Below are 20,702 nucleotides of genomic sequence, written 5' to 3' on the forward strand. Positions count from 1 at the left end.
CCCAGGCACGCCAAAAGGATTTGTGAGCAATAAACAGCCTGTGGGATTCTTGCAACTAACTTGTGTGTCGGTCCTGTCTTTCCTCCAGTGGCAGTTGGTCTCGGCAATGATAAGTGGAATCCTCATAGCCGCCTCAAGAGTAGTCTCGAAGAGGCTGCCAGCCTTGCTGTTAAGCAGGTGTGTCCCACCATGCGGGGAAGTTGAATTGGGGACACCTGATTGACATAGATTTGGGCTCTACTGGGACAACCCAGCAACCTCTGTGCTCTGGGATAATGCTCCAACCAACTGAACTATCTGTCTAAGGATTAATTTTTTTATTGATTGATTGAGAAAGGGAGAGAGAGGGGAGGGGGAAGGGGAGCATTCATTTGTTTTAATTTTTTTTTTTTTGTATTTTTCTGAAGTTGGAAATGGGGAGGCAGTCAGACAGACTCCCGCATGCGCCCGACTGGGATCCACCTGGCATGCCCACCAGGGGCGATGCTCTGCCCATCTGGGGCGTTGCTCTGTTGCATCCAGAGCCATTCTAGCGCCTGAGGCAGAGGCCACAGAGCCATCCTCAGCGCCCGGGCCAACTTTGCTCCAATGGAGCCTTGGCTGCGGGAGGGGAAGAGAGAGACAGAGAAGAAGGAGAGGGGGAGGGGTGGAGAAGCAGATGGGCGCTTCTCCTGTGTGCCCTGGCCGGGAATCGAACCCGGGACTCCTGCACACCAGCCCGACGCTCTACCACTGAGCCAACAGGCCAGGGCGGAGGGAGCATTCATTTGTTGTTTTACTCAGTTGTGCACTCATTGGCTGCTTCCCGTGTGTGCCCTGACATGATCCCATGGTTGCTGGCTTAAGTTTAATGACTTGAGCAAGGGGTCACTGGCTTGGCTGGAGTCTCCCAGTCAAGGTACATATGAGAAAGCAATCAATGAACAACTAAGGTGCCACAACTATGAGTTGATGCTTCTCATCTCTCTTCCATTCTCCCCTCCCCCCTGCTAAAAAAATAAATAAATAAAAGTTGAAACTCTTTAATTAATCTTCTAGTTTTCTTTTTTTCTTTTTTACAGAGACAGAGAGAGAGGGATAGATAGAGACAGACAGGAACAGAGAGAGATGAGAAGCATCAATCATCAGTTTTTCATTGCGACATCTTAGTTGTTCATTGATTGCTTTCTCATATGTGCCTTGACCGTGGGCCTTTAGCAGATCAAGTAACCTCTTGCTCAGGCCAGCGACCTTGGGTCCAAGCTGGTGAGCTTTTGCTCAAACCAGATGAGCCGCTCTCAAACTGGCAAGCTCGGGGTCTCGAACCTGGGTCCTCGGCATCCTAGTTCGACGCTCTATCCACTGTGCCACTGCCTGGTCATGCTAGTTTTCTTAATTAAAACTATTTTCTCTGCTAGATATTTTTAATTATAGCTTCCAATTTTGCTATCTTTTTAAAATTTCTGATAGCTTCTTTTTATCTTGCTGTCCCTTTATGGAATCTAGAGCTTGATTAAATTTATTGATGCAATTGTTTCTCATTTTTTCAGAAGTCTTCATTTTCCTTCATAGTTCCTGTTTGCCTCAAATTAATTTCTTTTTCTATTTCTTTAGGTCTGTGTATGGGAAATAGAAAAAACACTAGATATTTTAAGCAGAAAGGAAAACGATGCGGGATGTGTGGGTGCTTAGAAAAAATTATAAGAAGAGCTGGAAGAGCAGGTACAATGCCTGTAATAACACTGTCGAATGACCTTCTTTGGGAGCTTTTATGGTGAGACCATGACTGGACCTACTGAACTTAAGAAAACAGCACATAGCTATGGTTCAGGGCCAGGAAGCTGCCACTGCTGTTGTTTGGACAACTGCCTCATGCCACTCATCAAACTGGAGAATAGAGTGTTTCAGAAAAACTTCACAGACCAATATTCCTCATGAGTATTGGTGCAAAAATTCCCAATAAAATGCTAGCAAACCAACCTGACCCATGTGTATAAAAGGAGTATGTGCCATTATCACCAACGAGGATTTGTCCTGAGAATGCAAGATTGGTTTGGTCTATGAAAGTCAATAATGTAATATTATACCATATTAACTGAATGAAGCACAAAACCCCTATAATCTCAAAAGATGCAGAAATAGCATTGACAAAGTACACCACTCTTTTATAATAAAAATATCTGAACTATTGATAAAAGGGAACATCTTCACCTGATAAATGGGGTCTATGAAAAACCTATATAAGCCAATGTCGTACTTAGTAGTAAAGCCTGTCTGCTTCTCCCTAAGATCAGGAATGAGACAAGAATGCCCACTCATCACTTTCATGCAATGTTGTGCTTGAGGTTCGTGTCAGGGCACTTAGGCAAGAAAAAAGAAGTAATGCATTTGGATTGGAAAGAAAGAAATAAAACTGTCTTCACTAGCAGATGACAATATCGTAAATAGGAAATCCTAAGGAATCTGTAAAAAACAAAGTGATCTGGAGAGCTAATAAACAAGTTCATCAGCAAGGTGACAGGATACAAGAACAATGTACAAAACTCAACTGTATTTCTATACACTAGCAGTGACCAGTCCAGAAATGAAATGACAAAAAGTCCACTTTTTATAGACTCAAAGAGATTGAAATACTTTAGGAATAAACTGAACAAAGGAAGGGTAGGACTTGCACATTGAAAACTATGAAACATTGTTGAAGAAATGAAAGACATTCCATGTTTATGGATTGAAAGACAATATTAAGGTGGTAATTCTCCCCAATTGACTATAGATTAGTGCAGTTTCTATCAAAATCACAGCCACCATTTTCTGCAGAAGTTGACAGGCTGACCCTGAAATACATATGGAATTGCTTGATACTCAGAATAGCCAAACCAATCTTGACAAGGAATACAACTGGAAGGAGGACTCAGTTTCTGATTTCAAAATTTACTACAAAGTTATAGTAATGTATGTGGTATAGACTTAAGGACAGAAAAACTTCAGGTTTTAAGGACCTTGCTTGTTAGCAGAAAAATTGCACAAGGACAGGGAAGGTAGCCCCATGACACCTCCTTTTTTCATATACTTATGTTATAGGTGCTTGAGTTAAAGGACCTAATTTGTTTTAAAGATTTTATTTATTCATTTTAGAGAGGATAGGGAGGGAAGGAAGGAGAAGCAGGAAGCATCAACTCCCATATGTGCCTTGACCAGGCAAGCCCTGGGTTTCGAACCGGTGACCTCAGCATTCCAGGTGGGCTCTCTTTCTACTGCGCCACCGCAGGTCAGGCAAGGACCTAATTTTTATCCATATTTGTGTGGGCTTATTTCTCGGCTCTCAGTTCTGTTTAATTGGTCTGTGCCTGTGTTTGTTCCATTACAATGCTGTTTAGATTACTATAACTTAGTAGTATAGTTAGAAATCAGAGACTGATATCTCCAGCATTGTCCTTTTTCTCTCTCTCTCTCTCTATCTTCTTTTTGCGAGAGAGAGAGACAGACAGAAACAGACAGACAGGAAGGGAGAGAGATGAGAAACATCAACTGGTACTTGCGACACTTTAGTTGTTCATTGATTGCTTTCCTTTTTTTAAAAAATATATACATGGAATGCTTCACGAATTTGCATGTCATCCTTGCACAGGGGCTATGCTAATCTTCTCTGTATCGTTCCAATTTTTAGTATATGTGCTGCCAAAGTGAACACGATTGCTTTCTCATATGTGCCTTAACCGGGGTCGGGGGCTCCAGCTGAGCCAGTGACCCCTTGCTTGATCAAGCCAGTGTCCTTGGGGTCAGACCTGTGATTCTGTGCTCCAGTGGGCAACTCCATGCTCAAGCTGGTGAGTTTGCACTCAAGCCGGCGACCTTGGGTGTCGAACGTGGTCCTCAGCCTCCCAGGCCGACGCTCTATCCACTCACCACCACCTGGTCAGGCTGTACCTTCTCAAGATTGTTTTGGTTGGTTTGGATTTTTTTGTGGTTCTATACAAATCTTAGAATTATTTGTTCTAGTTTTCTGAAATGTGCCATTGGAATTTTGATAAGGATTGCACTAAATCTGTAGATTGCTTTGGGTAGTATGGATATTTTAATAATATTCTTTCAACCCATGAGCATGGAATATCTTTCATTTATTTGTGTCTTCAATTTCTTCCATCAGTGTCATACAGTTTTTAGTACACAGGTCTTTTACCTCCTTGGTTAAATGTATTCAGAGGTGTTTTATTCTTTGATGCAATTGTAAATGGGATTTTTGTCTTAATTTCTTTTTGATAGTTTATTGTTAGTATATAGAAATGCCACAGATTTTGTGTGTTGATTTTGTGTTTTGTGAGTGTACTGAATTTATTTATTCTAATAGTTTTTTGCTGGAGAATAAGTCATTTTTTTTATTAGGACTTAAGCTGTAAGCGTCCATTCCCCACTCACATGCCTATTTAGGTAAATGAACCTTTTTGGTCAAAGCAATGGTTCTGTGGTCCAGTTTCAGTCTTATTTAGTACTTTTGCTAATTTTAATCAAATTTCAATTGGAGTTTGCTGATTTCTAATTGGGTTGTTGCTAATTCGACAGTTCAGTTTAACTGAATGTTACAGAATTTTATTGCCATCATAAATAAGGCATTGCAGCTCTAAAATTTATTCATTGATTCATTGATTTTAGAGAGGAAGAAAGGGGTTGGTGAGAGAGATTGGTGGGAGGGATAGGGAGGAGAGAGAAACATTGATCGATTCCTGTGTGTGCCTTGACTGGGGATGGAACCCGCAACTTCTGTGTATCCAGGCTACGCTCTAACCAGCTGAGCTATTTGGCCAGCTGCAAACACATCATAGTCATTTTGCTTATGCCAGAGGGGACACGTTTTTTTTAAACGAAAATTGTGGATGAATGACTTTCTGGAGATTTTGTGTATCAAATTATATTTATCTAAATTGCAGAGAAGTTAATTTTCCTCAGTAAAAATATGCAGATTACATCACTTCTCTGTTTGGAAGGGAAGATAATTTGGAAACATTGAAGATGATGAATGAATGTTAGAATGAACTCATTTAATATGCAGTTTGAGTCCATTATGAAATAGATTATTTTGGGACAGGAAGTTTTTGTTTGGGCATATTAATGCCTTTATCTTTTTTTTTTTTACAGAGACAGAGTCAGAGAGAGGGATAGACAGGGACAGACAGATAGGAACGGCGAGATGAGAAGCATCAATCAGTTTTTCGTTGCGCATTGCAACACCTTAGTTGTTCATTGATTGCTTTCTCATATGTGCCTTGACCATGGGCCTTCAGCAGATTGAGTAACCCCTTGCTCGAGCCAGCGACCTTGAGTCCAAGCTGGTGAGCTTTTGCTCAAACCAGATGAGCCCTCACTCAAGCTGGCGACCTTGGGGTCTCGAACCTGGGTCCTCGGCATCCCAGTCCGACGCTCTATCCACTGCGCCACCGCCTGGTCAGGCTAATGTCTTTATCTTAATAAAACTTCAGAAATAAAGTCCCCAGTAAAGCTTATTTTTTCTCTAAAACTCATGGTTAGACGATAAAGGAATGTTGATTCTAAACCAGGGGTCCCCAAACTTTTTTCACAGGGGGCCAGTTCACTGTCCCTCAGACTGTTAGAGGACTGGACTATAAAAAAAACTATGAACAAATCCCTATGCACACTGCACATATCTTATTTTAAAGAAAAAAAAACAAAACGGGAACAAATACAATATTTAAAATAAAGAACAAGTAAATTTAAATCAACAAACTGACCAGTATTTCAATGGGAACTATGCTCCTCTCACTGACCACCAATGAAAGAGGTGCCCCTTCCGGAAGTCGGCGGGGGCCGGATAAATGGCCTCAGGGGCCCGCGGGCTGTAGTTTGGGGACCCCTGTTCTACACCCTGAGTACGAGGAGAGCCCCAGAAGCCGGATTACCTGACATAGGCACTTGGGTAACTGTGCTAGTGTTGGGTGGTGTCCAGCTGCCACCAGACAGCTGTTCAGAAGAACCTTAAGGTAAATTAAAACAGAACTCAAACAGCTGGACTTTATTGGCCTGGCTCTCCATGTAGAGGGTCTTTTTTGAGGGATTGAAACATCTTTGTCAATATGATTAGAAACAACAGTTTTACATACAACGGTTTCTCCTATGTCTGGCTTTTAAAACCTATAGTTTATTTCAAATGGGTAGCTTTTAAAATACTATATTAAGTATATCATATCCATATTATACCTTGGATGGACTTTTCCATAAGCACACACCTCTAACAAGTTTTATTCCTTTAGCAAGCATTTAATGAACACAAAGTTTTGCCCTTGTCTACTTTTATATATATGTAGCATCATAATCTTTGGCAAATTTTATAGAAATTACATTTAGTAATCCAGAAACTAACTTTATATATAGCTTTTTCCAGGTATGTAATTATTCTACCAACTAAGAGACCATCTCTAATTTAGGTCTCTTAAATTGAATTGCTTAATATTATTCTTTGTACCTATATTTCTGGATATGAAAATTAAAGAACAAGGCCAGAAGCACTTGAGGAAATAGTGAAAATTGTGGCCCTTGTAAAAGAGGGAAACCAAACCCAAGCGTGCACACAGGTCCTGGCTGCACATGCACACAGGTTCCTGGTTCACAGGTACACGTGGGTGTTCAGGTAGCTGAACTCAGGGGCTTCCTTTGTGTATGCTACAGGCCAAACTAGGTATTTCATTCAGCTGAGCATTCGTGATATAAACCGAAGAAGGAAATGTTATTAGTAGGGTGATAATTTAGTTGCTTGGAATTCAAACTTACTTGAAATAAAAGCTAATTTTGTTTATTAAGGGAAGAAATTTTTTGACAAGAGTATGAACTACATTTTAGGAACTCTTTTTCCTGGCTGCAGCTGGAGGTTTGGTTCTTCTGTAAGTGTCTACAGTGAAATGGGCATTTTTTTTAATAGTCTGTGCATATTTTTAGTGTTACATTCATGTGTTGAATTTAAATGAAAATGCAGAAAGATCTCCTTAGCTGGAGGTAGGAATGGCAGGTCAGTTAGGAAATACAGTCAAAGAAAAATGCCCACCACCCCCTGGATTCCTGCTTAAGCTGCTCTTTGTTTCGGGGCACTGTCATGTGTTACTCTGCGCTTAGGTGAGGGCTGCAGCCAGTGCACCTGCGCAGTGTAGGATGTCAGTTCCGTGGGTTTCTGCACGTAGACCATGACCTGATAATTAGATCAGGACTACCTGCATCACATTCAATGAATGAAAAATAATAATACAGTTAAAGACTATGAGAAGATTATGTTTAAGATGTTAACTTGCTACATGGCCTTGGTATTGACAGCTTATGGTGGCACACAAAACTCATTGTTTCATGGCTTCTGATTGGATGGAGACTAGTGTAATCTTAAGAATTTTTTCATGATCCATCTAGCCTAGGACATTGGCAGACAATAGGAGGACATCTAGGAATGTGACTTGTAGAGATTATAAAATGTCACAGTAATTTTTTTCTAGGAAAAGACATGCTATTTTACGCAGCATAAAGAAAAGCAGGATGGGTTTTTTTTTGGGGGGGGGGAGTGTACGGGAAGTTTCTTTAACAGTTACCTAACGGTGATTAATTATCTGTTATCTATGTAGAAAGTAAAGGAATAGTCATGACCCTCACCTTCAAAGAGTTCTCAGTCTATTGAGGTAGCTAAGAACATGCACAAGTATGGGTCTGTACAATAAGTGTAATGTAAGTACATGCGAGATGCAGCCATACTATCCACCTCTCCTCCTTTCCACCCTTGAGCCAGGGCATGTAAGGTTAGCTTTCATTTGCAATTTGAAGCACATTTCCAAATCTAATTTGTATCTTTCTAATTTGTGCAGCATGTGAAAGTTACAGTTTTACAAAAGAATTTGTAATGGAACAATGTATATTTTTACAAAATAACAGTGGTACAATAACAAAGAACTTGACATCAAATTTCAATTGTTACCACTGGGTGGCCCAAGAGATCACAGATTAATAGCATGTCCTACTCATCCCTGTTAGTCCCCCACTCCTTGTCGTACGTGGTTTTGATTTTTGTTGAAGAAATCACCATATTCTAGTCATTGAGGTGCACTGTCTTAATTTTTGGCTTCTCTTATTTACTATAATCTCCTCAAGATGTTGTGCAGTATCTGTCACTTGTGGTTCAGCACTGAATTTGGGGCCATGTGCATGTATTTATTCATTAAATAAATGAAATCAAACACAGAACATGCATAACCTGAGAAGTTGGAGTGTGTGTGTGTGTGTGTGTGTGTGTGTGTGTGTGTGTGTGTGTGTTTAATTCAGTCTCCTCCGTGGGCCATTTGGTTTCTGGAAAGCAGAATTTCACTCCCTTGCCATGAGGCATGACATTGAGAATCACCACGTTATGATCTGAGACTTAAATATTAGACAGTGGTGCAGTAGAATTTTTTGTAATTGTTAAGTAAGTTTGAGTCAGTAGCTTTTGTAAATATTGTGTGATATATCTATATATTAAAGGGTTATATACGTTGTGATAGGTATCCCTGCCTAGCTCTGGTCATTTATATCATGGGATAAAATAATAGCTCTTCCACAAGCATTGATCTGCTCTGTGAAGTTCTCAGCCTAGGACCCAGCACTTGTGGGAACTAGGTGGGATTGTTGTTATAAATTAATGACTGTATGTTTTTTCTTTAACAGTTGATTTCTTTTCCTCTTTAAAGAAGTCTTCAGTGAAAGGCTGCCATCTTCTGGTTTTTAAAAATATAGGATTTAAGAAAAATGTGATAGGACTGATATTTTGTGTATATAGTTTTATGTTACCAAAATGAGTAAGAAATGAATACTATTGAATCTTCTGTTTAAACTACATTTGCTTATTCTTAGAATAAATTTATCCATTTGAATATTACAGATTTTTAAAAACTTTTTGTTAATTAAAAATTTCTCTTTTAACCCACTTTCAACCATCTGTAGTAGAAATACTCTTCTACAATTGCCGTTTTAGTTAAGAACAGGTATTGAGAATTTGATATTAAGGCTTTTCTGGTGTCACTAATTAATGATACTAGAATTATTTGGGTGAAAAAAAATGGTGTTCTTGAAGATGTAATTATTTGACAAAATATATCAAAGGAACCTTAATTTTATAATATAGAACTCCAGTTAATAAAAACTGGTGTTTAAAAGAAAAAGAAACCTCAGCTTGGATCTCATTTTGGGCTAGTTATGTAATACTATAAACTGAAATAATTAATTTTCCTTCACACTGTCAGTGAGGGCCTAGTTTATAGTCAGGAAGGTCTTGAAATCACCTCTTCTGTAAGGAATGGGCGGTCCTCGCAAGCCTAGGGCCGGTGCTACATCAAGGGAGTTTCTGTAGGGCATCATCAAGTAGTAAAATTACTTTTTAAAATAACTTAATTTTTATTTATTTAATATAATTTTATATCTTGAGTTGTGTCTCTACATCATCTTAGTTTATAATGTTTATTCTATTAAAATAATAAATATTCATTTCTTTAAACATGTCCTTTTATAGAAACATGTAATGCCCCTATAGAACCAGGGGTACAGGTGTTCTCTCCTAGACCACTGGGATTCTGGTGTGTCGGTCCTATGGACGTCTGTGACTTGGAATCGTTAATAGTTATGGAAGGGGCCTGGCCAGGCGGTGGCACAGTGGATAGAGCATCGGACTGGGATGTGGAAGACCCAGGTTCGAGACTCCGAGGTCACCAGCTTGAGTGAGGGCTCATCTGGTTTGAGCAAAAGCTCACCAGCTTGAGCCCAAGGTCACTGGCTCCAGCAAGGGGTCAATCGGTCTGCTGTAGCCCCCCGGTCAAGGCACATATGAGAAATCAGTCAATGAACAACTAAGGAACCACAACAAAGAATTGATGTTTCTCATATCTCTCCGTTCCTGTCTGTCCCTCTCTCTGACTCTTCCTGTCTCTGCCACACACACACACACACACACACACACACACATTCAGAAGGGAAATCATTGGAAGAGAAAGTTGTTATCCACCAAAAACTCTAGATATGATGGTCCTGAATTGGCCCTCTGAGTTTAGTAGGTCATGGCAGCATTTAGATAAACTGCCTCTCCATTTTTCCCTAAGTGGGGAGGGAAAAGGCCTCAAATCTAGGGTATAAATTGATGTCTTGTGCTTTTTTCAATGTCTTACAGTTATGCTAAGAAAGAGTCAGATCTTAATGGAGCCCAGATCAAGCTTCGAGAATATGAAGCAGCACTGAATTCTAAAGATGCGGCTCTGGCTACTGCACTCGGTGACAAAAAGAGTCTGGAGGGAGAACTGGAGGATCTGAAGGATCAGAACGCCCAGGTAAGAACTCTGCTCTGAGCTGTATCTGGCAGGCGAATTGCCTCACCTGTCCTGATTGACTGGTGGATTATTTTGTACATTTTGATTTAAACAATGTTTATTCATTTGATTATCTTATGGCTTATCTGATAGTGCTGAGGCACAAAGCACCTTTTTCTTCAGTCATTGCATCTTGATTACACTCTTCTTCCTGTGTGTTGATGCTCATTCTGTTTCTTGCTCTCAAAGCCTGTTTCATTGTTGTGACAAAATGTGAGGTAGGAAGAGAGGTGTTAAAACAAAGAGTGCTCCGCACACAGGAAAAAATGAAAGTGGCAGTGAAAATTGTTGGCTTGAGTTTGAAATGTAAGTCCAAGGCCCTCTGTTCATTGCCCTTTGGCAGTCAGGAAATTTGAGAGGTGTTTTGGTGTGGCACTCTGTGGGCGGGGCCAGAAACTGAACACACAGTTAAGGATAAAGGTTATAACGAAGGACTCTAATACGTTTGTAAATATTTATATACAGAATTTGCAATACTTGACTGGATTCAATTCATAGGTATCAAATTAAATTCGCTACTAAATGATTGCTATACAATTGTCTTCAATTTCTTTTTCCTTATGTTAGTTGGAAGCCTCCTTAACTGCTGCCAAAAAACAGTTAGCTGACGAAACTTTACTGAAAGTGGATTTGGAGAATCGTTGTCAGAGTCTTACCGAGGACTTGGAGTTCCGTAAGAGCATGTATGAGGAGGTAACTATGCAGAATTTTACTTTTTTCAAGGAATGGAAGGATCCCAAAAGGCTTTGTTATAACTGTGCATATAAAAAAATGGGAGAAATTTTGTAGGTAAATTTTTCAAGGTACTGCTACTAAAAGGTTGCATATAAGAATTCAAGCTATTAGAATTGTGCACCTGAAACCTGTATAATTTTGTTAACCAGAGTCACCCCAATAAATTCAATGAAATGGGGAGAAAAGAATTATGGAAACAGGTATGTGATTAGACATCTGATTGACAAAGGCTTAGTCACAGCAGTTACTGTCAACCTGGTTAAGCATTTGTATTTGTTATCTATTGCTGCCTAACACGTTAAATACTCCAAAATTTAACGAAACCACAGACCTTTGTTATCTCAGTTTCTGAAGGTCGGGCTTCTCAGAGCTGTCTAACTGGGGGTTATGTTTCAGGGTCTCTTGAGAGGTTACAGTCAGGCTTCCGACCTGGGCTGAGGGGCCGCCTCCCCATCCTTCACAGGCCGTGGCAGGAGCTGTGAGCTCAGCACGGGCTTTTCCTGAGGGCCACTCATAACATAGCACGGCTTCTCCCAAGATCGGGTGACAGGGGAGAGTAAGAGCAAGACAGAGGCCTCGTTAGCCTCTGTAAGCTAACCCCAGAGGTGATACACCTTCACTCTCCATCGCACACACACCAGCGTGACACAGCGCGACAGAGATCACACAGCGTGTGAACACCAGGAGACACCAGCATGACACAGCGTGAGAGAGATCACACAGCGTGTGAGCACCAGGAGACACCAGCATGACACAGCGTGAGAGAGATCACACAGCGTGTGAGCACCAGGAGGCGGCAACCATTGTGGGGGCCTTCTTGAAGGCTGGCTACCCATAGGACTTAATAGTTATATGTGTATATTTTAAAATATCACAAGCCTTAATTTCTGTGGTCAAGTCTCGGGGGTTGATGGCAGCAAAAAAAGAAGTAATAAAATTAGAGAAGGGGAAATGTTTATTTTCTGAAAATTGAAGAGGGTTGGAATGAACCCAGGATGAACATACAGGTAAGTACTTAAATGTTTTTAGAAGTAATGTACAGTTGTCCCACATCATATTGCAGAGTTTAAAATTGTATACATCTAATCTTATATCACGGATTTTTCGCTATATTACAGGATTTTGCGGTAAAATAAGCAAAATAAGTGAGGTAAAGGTTAATAACAGTGTGGGAAAGGTTTATAAGAGTGTGGGGAGGGTTTATAAAGCCTTAAAACAAATATAAATAATAAAGTAAATATAAGGTCACTACTTCGTGGATTTTTGTCTATCGTGGGGGGTTCTGGAACGTAACCCCTGTGATAGACCAGGGACCACTGTAGTTTTGAAAACAGTGACTAACAATATTTTGGAAATAGGTATTTATTGTGTAAGGTTTTTTTGTTGTTGTTTTTTCAGAGACAGAGAGTCAGAGAGAGGGATAGACAGGGACAGACAGACAGGAATGAAGAGAGATGAGAAGCATCAATCATCAGTTTTTTGTTGCAACACCTTAGTTGTTCATTGATTGCTTTCTCATACGTGCCTTGACCGCGGGCCTTCAGCAGACTGAGTAACCCCTTGCTCGAGCCAGTGATCTTGGGTCTAAGCTGGTGAGCTTTTGCTCAAACCAGATGAGCCCGCGCTCAAGCTGGCGTCCTTGGGGTCTCAAACCTGGGTCTTCTGCATCCCAGTCCAACACTCTATCCACTGTGTCACTGCCTGGTCAGGTGGTATTTTTTTTAATTGGAGAAAAATATTAGAAATCTGACCTTTATAAAAATAATTTTAATTAATTTTTTTAAGAGAGGAGGAAGGGAAGGGAGAGAGAGAGAAAGAAACATCAATTTGTTGTTCCATTTATGCATTCATTGGTTGTTTCTTGTCTGTGCCTTGACCTGGGATTGAACCCACAACTTTGGCATATTGGGACGATGCTCTAACCAACTGAGCTGCCTGATCAGGGCTGACCATTTTTATAATGATAATAGTATTAAAACAAAATAGGTATTGTTGGGGCAAAGTTCACTCCCAAGCAGTCAGGCTTTGGACAACTCTTGACTCGGTTTTTTATTTAAAAATTAAATCCCTGCTTTTTTTTCCTTCAAGGAGCAGTGAGGATCAAAATGGAATATAGTGTGTGAAAGCTTCTTTAAACTATAGTGAATGCTACCATATGATTGCTAATTAACTACAGCCTTGCTTTATAAATGGAGATTTTTTTTTTTATTTTTTATTTTATTTATTTATTTATTTTTTAATTTTTATTTTTTTGTGTGTGTATTTTTCTGAAGCTGGAAACGGGGGAGACAGTCAGACAGACTCCCGCATGCACCCGACCGGGATCCACCCGGCACGCCCACCAGGGGCGATGCTCTGCCCCTCCGGGGGGTCGCTCTGCCGGGACCAGAGCCACTCTAGCGCCTGGGGCAGAGGCCAAGGAGCCATCCCCAGCGCCCGGGCCATCTTTGCTCCAATGGAGCCTTGGCTGCGGGAGGGGAAGAGAGAGACAGAGAGGAAGGAGGGGGGTGGGGGTGGAGAAGCAAATGGGCGCTTCTCCTTATGTGCCCTGGCCGGGAATCGAACCCGGGTCCCCCGCACGCCAGGCCGACGCTCTACCGCTGAGCCAACAGGCCAGGGCCATAAATGGAGATATTTTGATATTAAGTTGAGAACTTTTTTTGTTGGTGTTAAAATTGTGACCTACCACCACTTAGTTTTGATGCTGTGTGTGGTCTCCTGCATCTTTACATATTATTCCGTAGCATCTTTTGCCTTATTTGAGAATTAATTTGATATTCCTTATTTATATTTTACATGGAAGATATACTTATAGTCAATAAATATACCTAAGTTCTTTATTAAGAACAGTTAAGGGGGCAAGAAAGGAAAGAGAAACCAGGAAGGAGGAAGGGTGGTAGCCGAAGTGCAAATCTTTATTAGTACACGCTCAGCGTTTGTTGAACTAAACCGTTCATTTGCATGTTTTTTACATCACTAAATAGATGGTAGCCCTGGGAGGTTAATAGCAAGCAGAACTGGAGTTTGAACCTGTTTTTTTGATTCTGCCCAGTGCATTTGCATTTTCCTCTGCAGCAACCTGTTAAAAGAAAGATGAGGAAAGGCACAGAAAAACACTTGCTGTAAGATGATACAGGAACAAGAACTTCAGTGGGTTTTAGCCCCCTCTTGTGGCCTCTTTAATTATTGTTAATTAAAGACAGCCATTATATTTTCAGAGCTGGAAGCTGGAATGGAAATTTTATTCTTGGACTTGTGTTCCTTGCCATTCTAGTTTTGAGAGTTCCTTAAAACATAAAGCAAAGGATCATGCCTACATTTCTATACTTTAGTAGTGAATTGTTGTCCTGTGTACTCAAGATAGTAAAGTAGTTGCGATTCTTTATCAATTGACATTGATACTTTAGCACTAGTTCTTAGTCATGTAAATTAGCTCGCTCTGCCTACTATTGCAGGAAAACAGTTTTATTATGCACCAATCTTCTCCTTGAAGTTGTCCTGACAAGGACGTTTCATTAGATTTCTTTTTTCAGAGGTGTCCTTAGGATAATCAAAATGACACTTTCAAGAAACAATTACTCTTCAGTGTACATAGTTATCCATGATTCTTGGTATTTTAGTAAGTCTTCCAGACCACTTCTTTCAGGTAAATAAATAGCTATGCTACTGAAAAGAAACATTAGTTTCATTTCAAAAATCCTCTCATTTGAAAACAAAGACAAAGAGGTGCATTCACAGGCCTGCCCTAGGACAGACACGAGGAGGTTGGTATATAAAACTGTAGATGGCTCTGGCGTCACTCAGACTTGTGCCCATGCAGCCATGGTAACTAACTGGTTTTATCTCCCCCCCACCCCCCACCCAGGAGATTAATGAGACCAGAAGGAAGCATGAAACTCGCTTGGTGGAGGTGGATTCTGGGCGGCAGATCGAGTACGAGTACAAGCTGGCCCAGGCCCTTCATGAGATGAGGGAACAGCACGACGCCCAGGTCAAGCTGTACAAGGAGGAGCTGGAGCAGACCTACCATGCCAAGGTGAGCGCCTCTCCGGGACCGGTTTCCGCTCTTACCGTTCCTTCACGGCCGCCTGCAGAGTAGGACTTGATGTTTGATTTGTCTAGTTCTCTCAAATGAATTCCCCTAGTCTCCATGAATATAGAAAGTGGATCTCTAAAAAGCAGCAGTTGTCTGTAAAGTAAATGTTACTAGAAATTATTCAAAGAAAGTAGGGTTTTCTACTTTTATCTGAGATGAGGGTTTATCTTTATGTTCCACTGATCATTCCTGTCATGTCGTAGTAGTAAAATCCAAGCCATCTGAAAATGCTTTCCTCCAATAATAACTACCAATCGTGCTGTCCTGCACATCCGGGTAACTGTCAAGGGTGTTTGGTCGCATCTGGTTCTGACTTCCTTGGCATCGTTGTGCACAGGTAGTGACCATCACACTTGGGCTTTTTTGAACAAAGGCCAAATGGAAAGTCAAATATTTCTTCCTCTGAATTCATTTATTCAAAAAATATTGTAGAAACTTCCCACTTGTACAAGTAGACCATCCAAAAATCCAGTCATCAAGTAGATGCTTTCCTAGTAAATGATTTACCCCAGGTGTTCAATGTTACATGATTTGATTAAAAAGAATTATTAGTGGAAGATTTAGAAAACTAGGATCATAGAGGTGTTGAAAATAATTTCTATTGCATGGCCTTAAACTGTTTGTGTTTTTATAAAGCAGTAATTGGTCCGTGGAAGGGAGAGGTCTTTTAAACATCACATTCAGCTGTCCACCACTTACTCAGTGCTGGGCAGTGGAGTAACCAGAGGAAGGATCAACCTGTCACATAGACTGTGGCCCTTAGAGGGAGCCAGACAAGAGACAAGAGATATGACAGTGTGCCCAAGACACACAGAACAGAATGGGGTGGGCATTTGGAGGAACAAGATATCGAATCTACCTGAGGAGCTGTTTTTTGCTTCTGAAAGGAAGTGTTTCTATTTGGTTTCAAATAACTTATCAGTTAGTGGTTTCTGTCTATTTTCTTTATATTCTGTGTTATTTGGTGGCAGTAGGGATATGTGATGTTTGTTTTCCTACAACCATCACCCTGGTTAAATTGCTACTGCCCAGTCACCTTATTAGCAGAATTATCTGAGACATTTAGAGATATAATGGGTGAAATATTGATGTAATGAACTTTGAGTAAAGACCCAGCACTGTTAAAGCTCAGACATTGAAATGCTCAAGGTGATTTCTCTCACGTCAGCCGGCTTCGTGATGCTTTTCCTGTTTCATCAACCACTTACCGGCAGGGCTTCGGTTTGAAATGAAGTGCCGTGAGATGAATCATGCTTCCTTATTTGTTTGTTCTAATTCACTAGATAAGACTGACCATGGTTTGCTTCTTTTAGCTCGAGAATGCCAGGCTGTCGTCAGAGATGAATACTTCTACTGTCAACAGTGCCAGGGAAGAACTGATGGAAAGTCGTATGAGAATTGAGAGCCTGTCATCTCAGCTTTCTAATTTACAGAAAGAGGTAAGCAAGCCTCTTCCCCTAAGACAGACCAAAACAGAACGTGAAAGCCACCTCCACTGAGGCAGTCCACTTGGCTCTGCTCTGCCTGATGCTACTTTGCAGAGAGGGGAGCCTTTTGCAATCTGGTTTCACAATGCTCCCCAGATTTTTTCTTTTTTTTCTTAATTTTTAAGTTTTTTTTTTTTTGTATTTTTCTGAAGCTGGAAATGGGCGAGACAGTCAGACAGACTCCCACATGCGCCCGACCAGGATCCACCCGGCACGCCCACCAGGGGCAACGCTCTGCCCACCAGGGGGCGATGCTCTGCCCCTCCGGGGCGTCGCTCTGTTGCGACCAGAGCCACTCTAGCGCCTGGGGCAGAGGCCAAGGAGCCATCCCCAGCGCCCGGGCCATCCTTGCTCCAATGGAGCCTCGGCTGCGGGAGGGGAAGAGAGAGACGGAGAGGGGGAGGGGTGGAGAAGCAGATGGGCGCTTCTCCTGTGTGCCCTGGCCGGGAATCGAACCCAGGACTCCTGCACGCCAGGCCGACGCTCTACCACTGAACCAACCGGCCAGGGCCTTTTCTTAATTTTTTAAAAAATATTAGGAACACTTCCTGAAATTGCATGCCGTCCATGCACAGGGGCCGTGCGGATCTTCCGTGTGCTCCGGTTTTAGTGTCTGTGCTGCTGAGTAGTGCCCAGGTGTTTTCATTCTGCACTGCTGAATGTCCTTCTGCCAGACGACTATTCCTAAATTAATAGCTCATCCGGAGCTAAGGCAGTTGCCCTTGAAGAAGCAAGCTGCTGGTTTACGCCCAGACCTGAGCTCAGGGCCCAGGTTTTCTGACCCACCTGGCAGCCTCATCTCCACACAGTGTTCTGCCTAACAAACTCCTTTTTCATCACATTTGGAAGCCACAATGAAGAAAAACACACAGAACGTCTTTGTGGGCGGTGGATGCTTTGTGTCTAGACGAGCTCTTTCAGTCCATGAACTACCTAATCAGGACCTGGGGAGATGGCACTTATCTGTGTAAGAACGCAGTGCACTCATTCATCGGTGCTCCTAGTGACGAATGACTGCCTTGCCGGTTGCGTTGAGTGGGTAGTTGTCTGTCCGTGATGATGCCCTAGGTGCTGCTGAAGCAAGCTGGGCACTGCTTCAAATCTGTTTCTGTCTAAGGACGATGCCGCAGACAGACAGACACAACCACACCGTGCTCAGAATGCTCTAGTTTACTGCTCACCGTGATCACTTGGAAAGTAACCAGCTTCTGTTTTCCGTAAAGCAGGACATTTTATCGTTTTACACTTTCCATATAAGACTAAACTTTATCTTATTCTTTTTTTTTTTGTCTTTGTTTGTTTGTTTTTACCGAGACAGAGAGAGAGTCAGAGAGAGGGATAGATAGGGACAGACAGACAGGAACAGAGAGAGATGAGAAGCATCAAACATCAGTTTTTCGTTGTGACACCTTAGTTGTTCATTGATTGCTTTCTCACATGTGCCTTGACCGTGGGCCTTCAGCAGACCGAGTAACCCCTTGCTCGAGCCAGCGACCTTGGGTCCAAAGCTGGTGAGCTTTTTGCTCAAGCCAGATGAGCCCACGCTCAAGCTGGCAACCTCGGGGTCTCAAACCTGTGTCCTCCATATACCAGTTCGATGCTCTATCCACTGCGCTACTGCCTGGTCAGGCCACTCTCTTTATATTTTCTTTTTTCTCTTTAGTAAACTTCTTTTGGTTATAAAACTGAAAACATTTTTTGCAGGAATTTAGAAAACAAAGCAGACAGTGACTTACATAAATAGGGTAAAGTAAAAAAATTCAACTTGAAGAAGCTTTTACATTGCCTATGTGTGTACTATGTTACTCACAACATAAATATAAAAATTACTCTAGAAGTATTTTGCCCTGGCAATATTTTGAAGTTATCATGTAACAGTAGAGCTGGAAGGATCTTTGAGTTCAGTCAGTTCGACCACTGACCCAGATGGGTTGATGACCTGCGCGGAGCCTGCAGACTGACTAGTGGGCTTCTCTCCTAGTTCCCAGTTTCCTGCTTTACACCACTCTCTGCACAGGTTTTCTTTCAGGCCTTTAACAGACCATCTTTTTTCCATTACGGCATCTTTACAGTTACCGTTCATAAAATAGGCTTCTCTGTTCTTACTTGGAGTTGATATTTACTACTGTTTCTCCATTTAATAAATTATATTCCAGTTATCCCCTCTCCTTCAATTTTACCTTTCCCTATTCATTGTTATTGTTATTGTTATTATTATTACTAACTACTTGGCTGCTGTTCGGCTTAACCCACTGGGCTATGCTGTGTGCAGCTGTTGTGCAGCTGGAGGCTGCCCAGCCTTGGTGGAGCAGTGGGAGGCTGTGAGACGTGGCGGCGTCTCTGCCTCCCTGTTGGCCAGTTAGTTATGTCTCCAACCTTGCAGGTTCCTCTGATAGAACTTCAGTTTAGCTTTTAAACGATGGGAGGCGGGGCCCAGGGGTTTCTTGGAGCTGATTCCTGTGGAAGTAGGAGAGGCACACCTCCTTCAACCAAAATGGTTTTAAATTTCTCTGTTGTGGGGCGGGGAGCAGGGATCCTTTCCTCTAGTCATTACGGGTATCAGATTTTATGATAAAAAACTATATCTTGAGGAATATCTTCATTCCAATTAGTTGATAAATTTTAGCCTTAGGAAGATCATGAGAAAGAAAACAAGCCCTCTCTTTCGATACCTTCCTGTTGTACACGTTAATAGTACTGTTGAGTCATACCAATTTCATCATGCTGCCCGGTACCGCAGGCTTTCCTCTCAGCCACATGACTCATGTTAGTGAAGTACTTCTTAAATTTTACTTAAAATTGACATAGCCTTAAAAATTTTGACTTTAGAAAGTATTTTTAAATACAAGATGGTGGCAGTGTTCTGCTTTGGAATTAGGAATTTCATACATTGCTTGTAGCGTTTCTATCATTTCTATCCAGATTTTTTACTTAGGCCAAATTAATTGGTCAGTCAGAGTCTCTGGCTTGCAGGAGTCTCCAGTGGCATTTTGTTTTTTTGTGTTTTTTTTTTTTTTTTACAGAGACAGAGAGAGAGTCAGAGGGATAGACAGGGACAGACAGCCAGGAACGGAGACAGATGAGAAGCATCAATCATCAGTTTTTCGTTGCGTGTTGCGACTTCTTAGTTGTTCATTGATTGCTTTCTCACATGTGCCTTGACCGGGGGCCTTCAGCAGACTGAGCAATCCCTTGCTGGAGCCAGCGACCCTGGGTCCAAGCTGGTGAGCTTTTGCTCAAGCCAGATGAGCCCACGCTCAAGCTGGCAACCTCGGGGTCTCGAACCCGGGTCCTTCCACATCCCAGTCCAATGCTCTATCCACTGTGCCATCGCCTGGTCAGGCTCCAGTGGCATTTTGAAAGCATATCTAATTTTTGTTATCCTAACACCTAGACTATGGAAACTGCTTTTTGTAATTAGAAAATAATAAACTAGTACAATAAACTGTTACATATTATGAAATTTAAAAAACCAAGGCTATTAGAAGTCAGTTATACAATTTCAGTGTTAGAGACGGGATCTTACAGACACTCTAGTTAGACCTCTTCATTTTCCCAATGTGGATACTTGTTTAGTGAGTGCCAAGAACCTTGTCAGTAGTTCACGGCAGAATTGGGAAGAATCTAGGCTTGTTTCTTTTTTTTTTTTTTTTTTTTTAACAGAGACAGAGTCAGAAATGGAGAGAGATGAGAAGCATCAATCATTAGTTTTTCGTTGCACATTGCAACACATTAATTGTTCATTGATTGCTTTCTCATACGTGCCTTGACCGCGGGCCTTCAGCAGACCGAGTAACCCCTTGCTCGAGCCAGCGACCTTGGGCTCAAGCTGGCGACCTTGGGGTCTCGAACCTGGGTCTTCTGCATCCCAGTCTGACGCTCTATCTACTGTGCCACCGCCCGGTCAGGCTCTAGGCTTGTTTCTTATGTTGCATTCTATGTATTTCACTGCATATCAAATATAGGACAGCTATTTAAGATATAATTTAAATATTTCTATTTAAACTACAAAATGATTTCAGAATAACTTCAAAA

The 20,702-nt window shown here is 41.5% G+C and overlaps 1 protein-coding gene and 1 non-coding gene across 2 annotated transcripts in view; one reads left to right on the forward strand and one right to left on the reverse strand.

Annotated features, from left to right (window-relative positions):
* Positions 1-20,702, forward strand: part of LMNB1 (lamin B1) — a 59,049-nt gene that overhangs the window by 17,993 nt on the left and 20,354 nt on the right. Inside the window, exons 2-5 of the mRNA XM_066382133.1 lie at positions 10,154-10,310; positions 10,917-11,042; positions 14,950-15,120; positions 16,494-16,619. Of these exons, the coding sequence (XP_066238230.1) occupies positions 10,154-10,310; positions 10,917-11,042; positions 14,950-15,120; positions 16,494-16,619 (580 nt within the window). The remainder of the gene's footprint in view (positions 1-10,153; positions 10,311-10,916; positions 11,043-14,949; positions 15,121-16,493; positions 16,620-20,702) is intronic.
* On the reverse strand, positions 3,563-3,670 carry LOC136404620 (U6 spliceosomal RNA). Its single transcript, XR_010751341.1, has one exon. It is a non-coding gene; the product is annotated as a U6 spliceosomal RNA (small nuclear RNA).

The sequence above is a fragment of the Saccopteryx leptura genome, chromosome 4 (genome assembly GCF_036850995.1).
Source record: "Saccopteryx leptura isolate mSacLep1 chromosome 4, mSacLep1_pri_phased_curated, whole genome shotgun sequence".
NCBI classification, from domain to species: domain Eukaryota; kingdom Metazoa; phylum Chordata; class Mammalia; order Chiroptera; family Emballonuridae; genus Saccopteryx; species Saccopteryx leptura.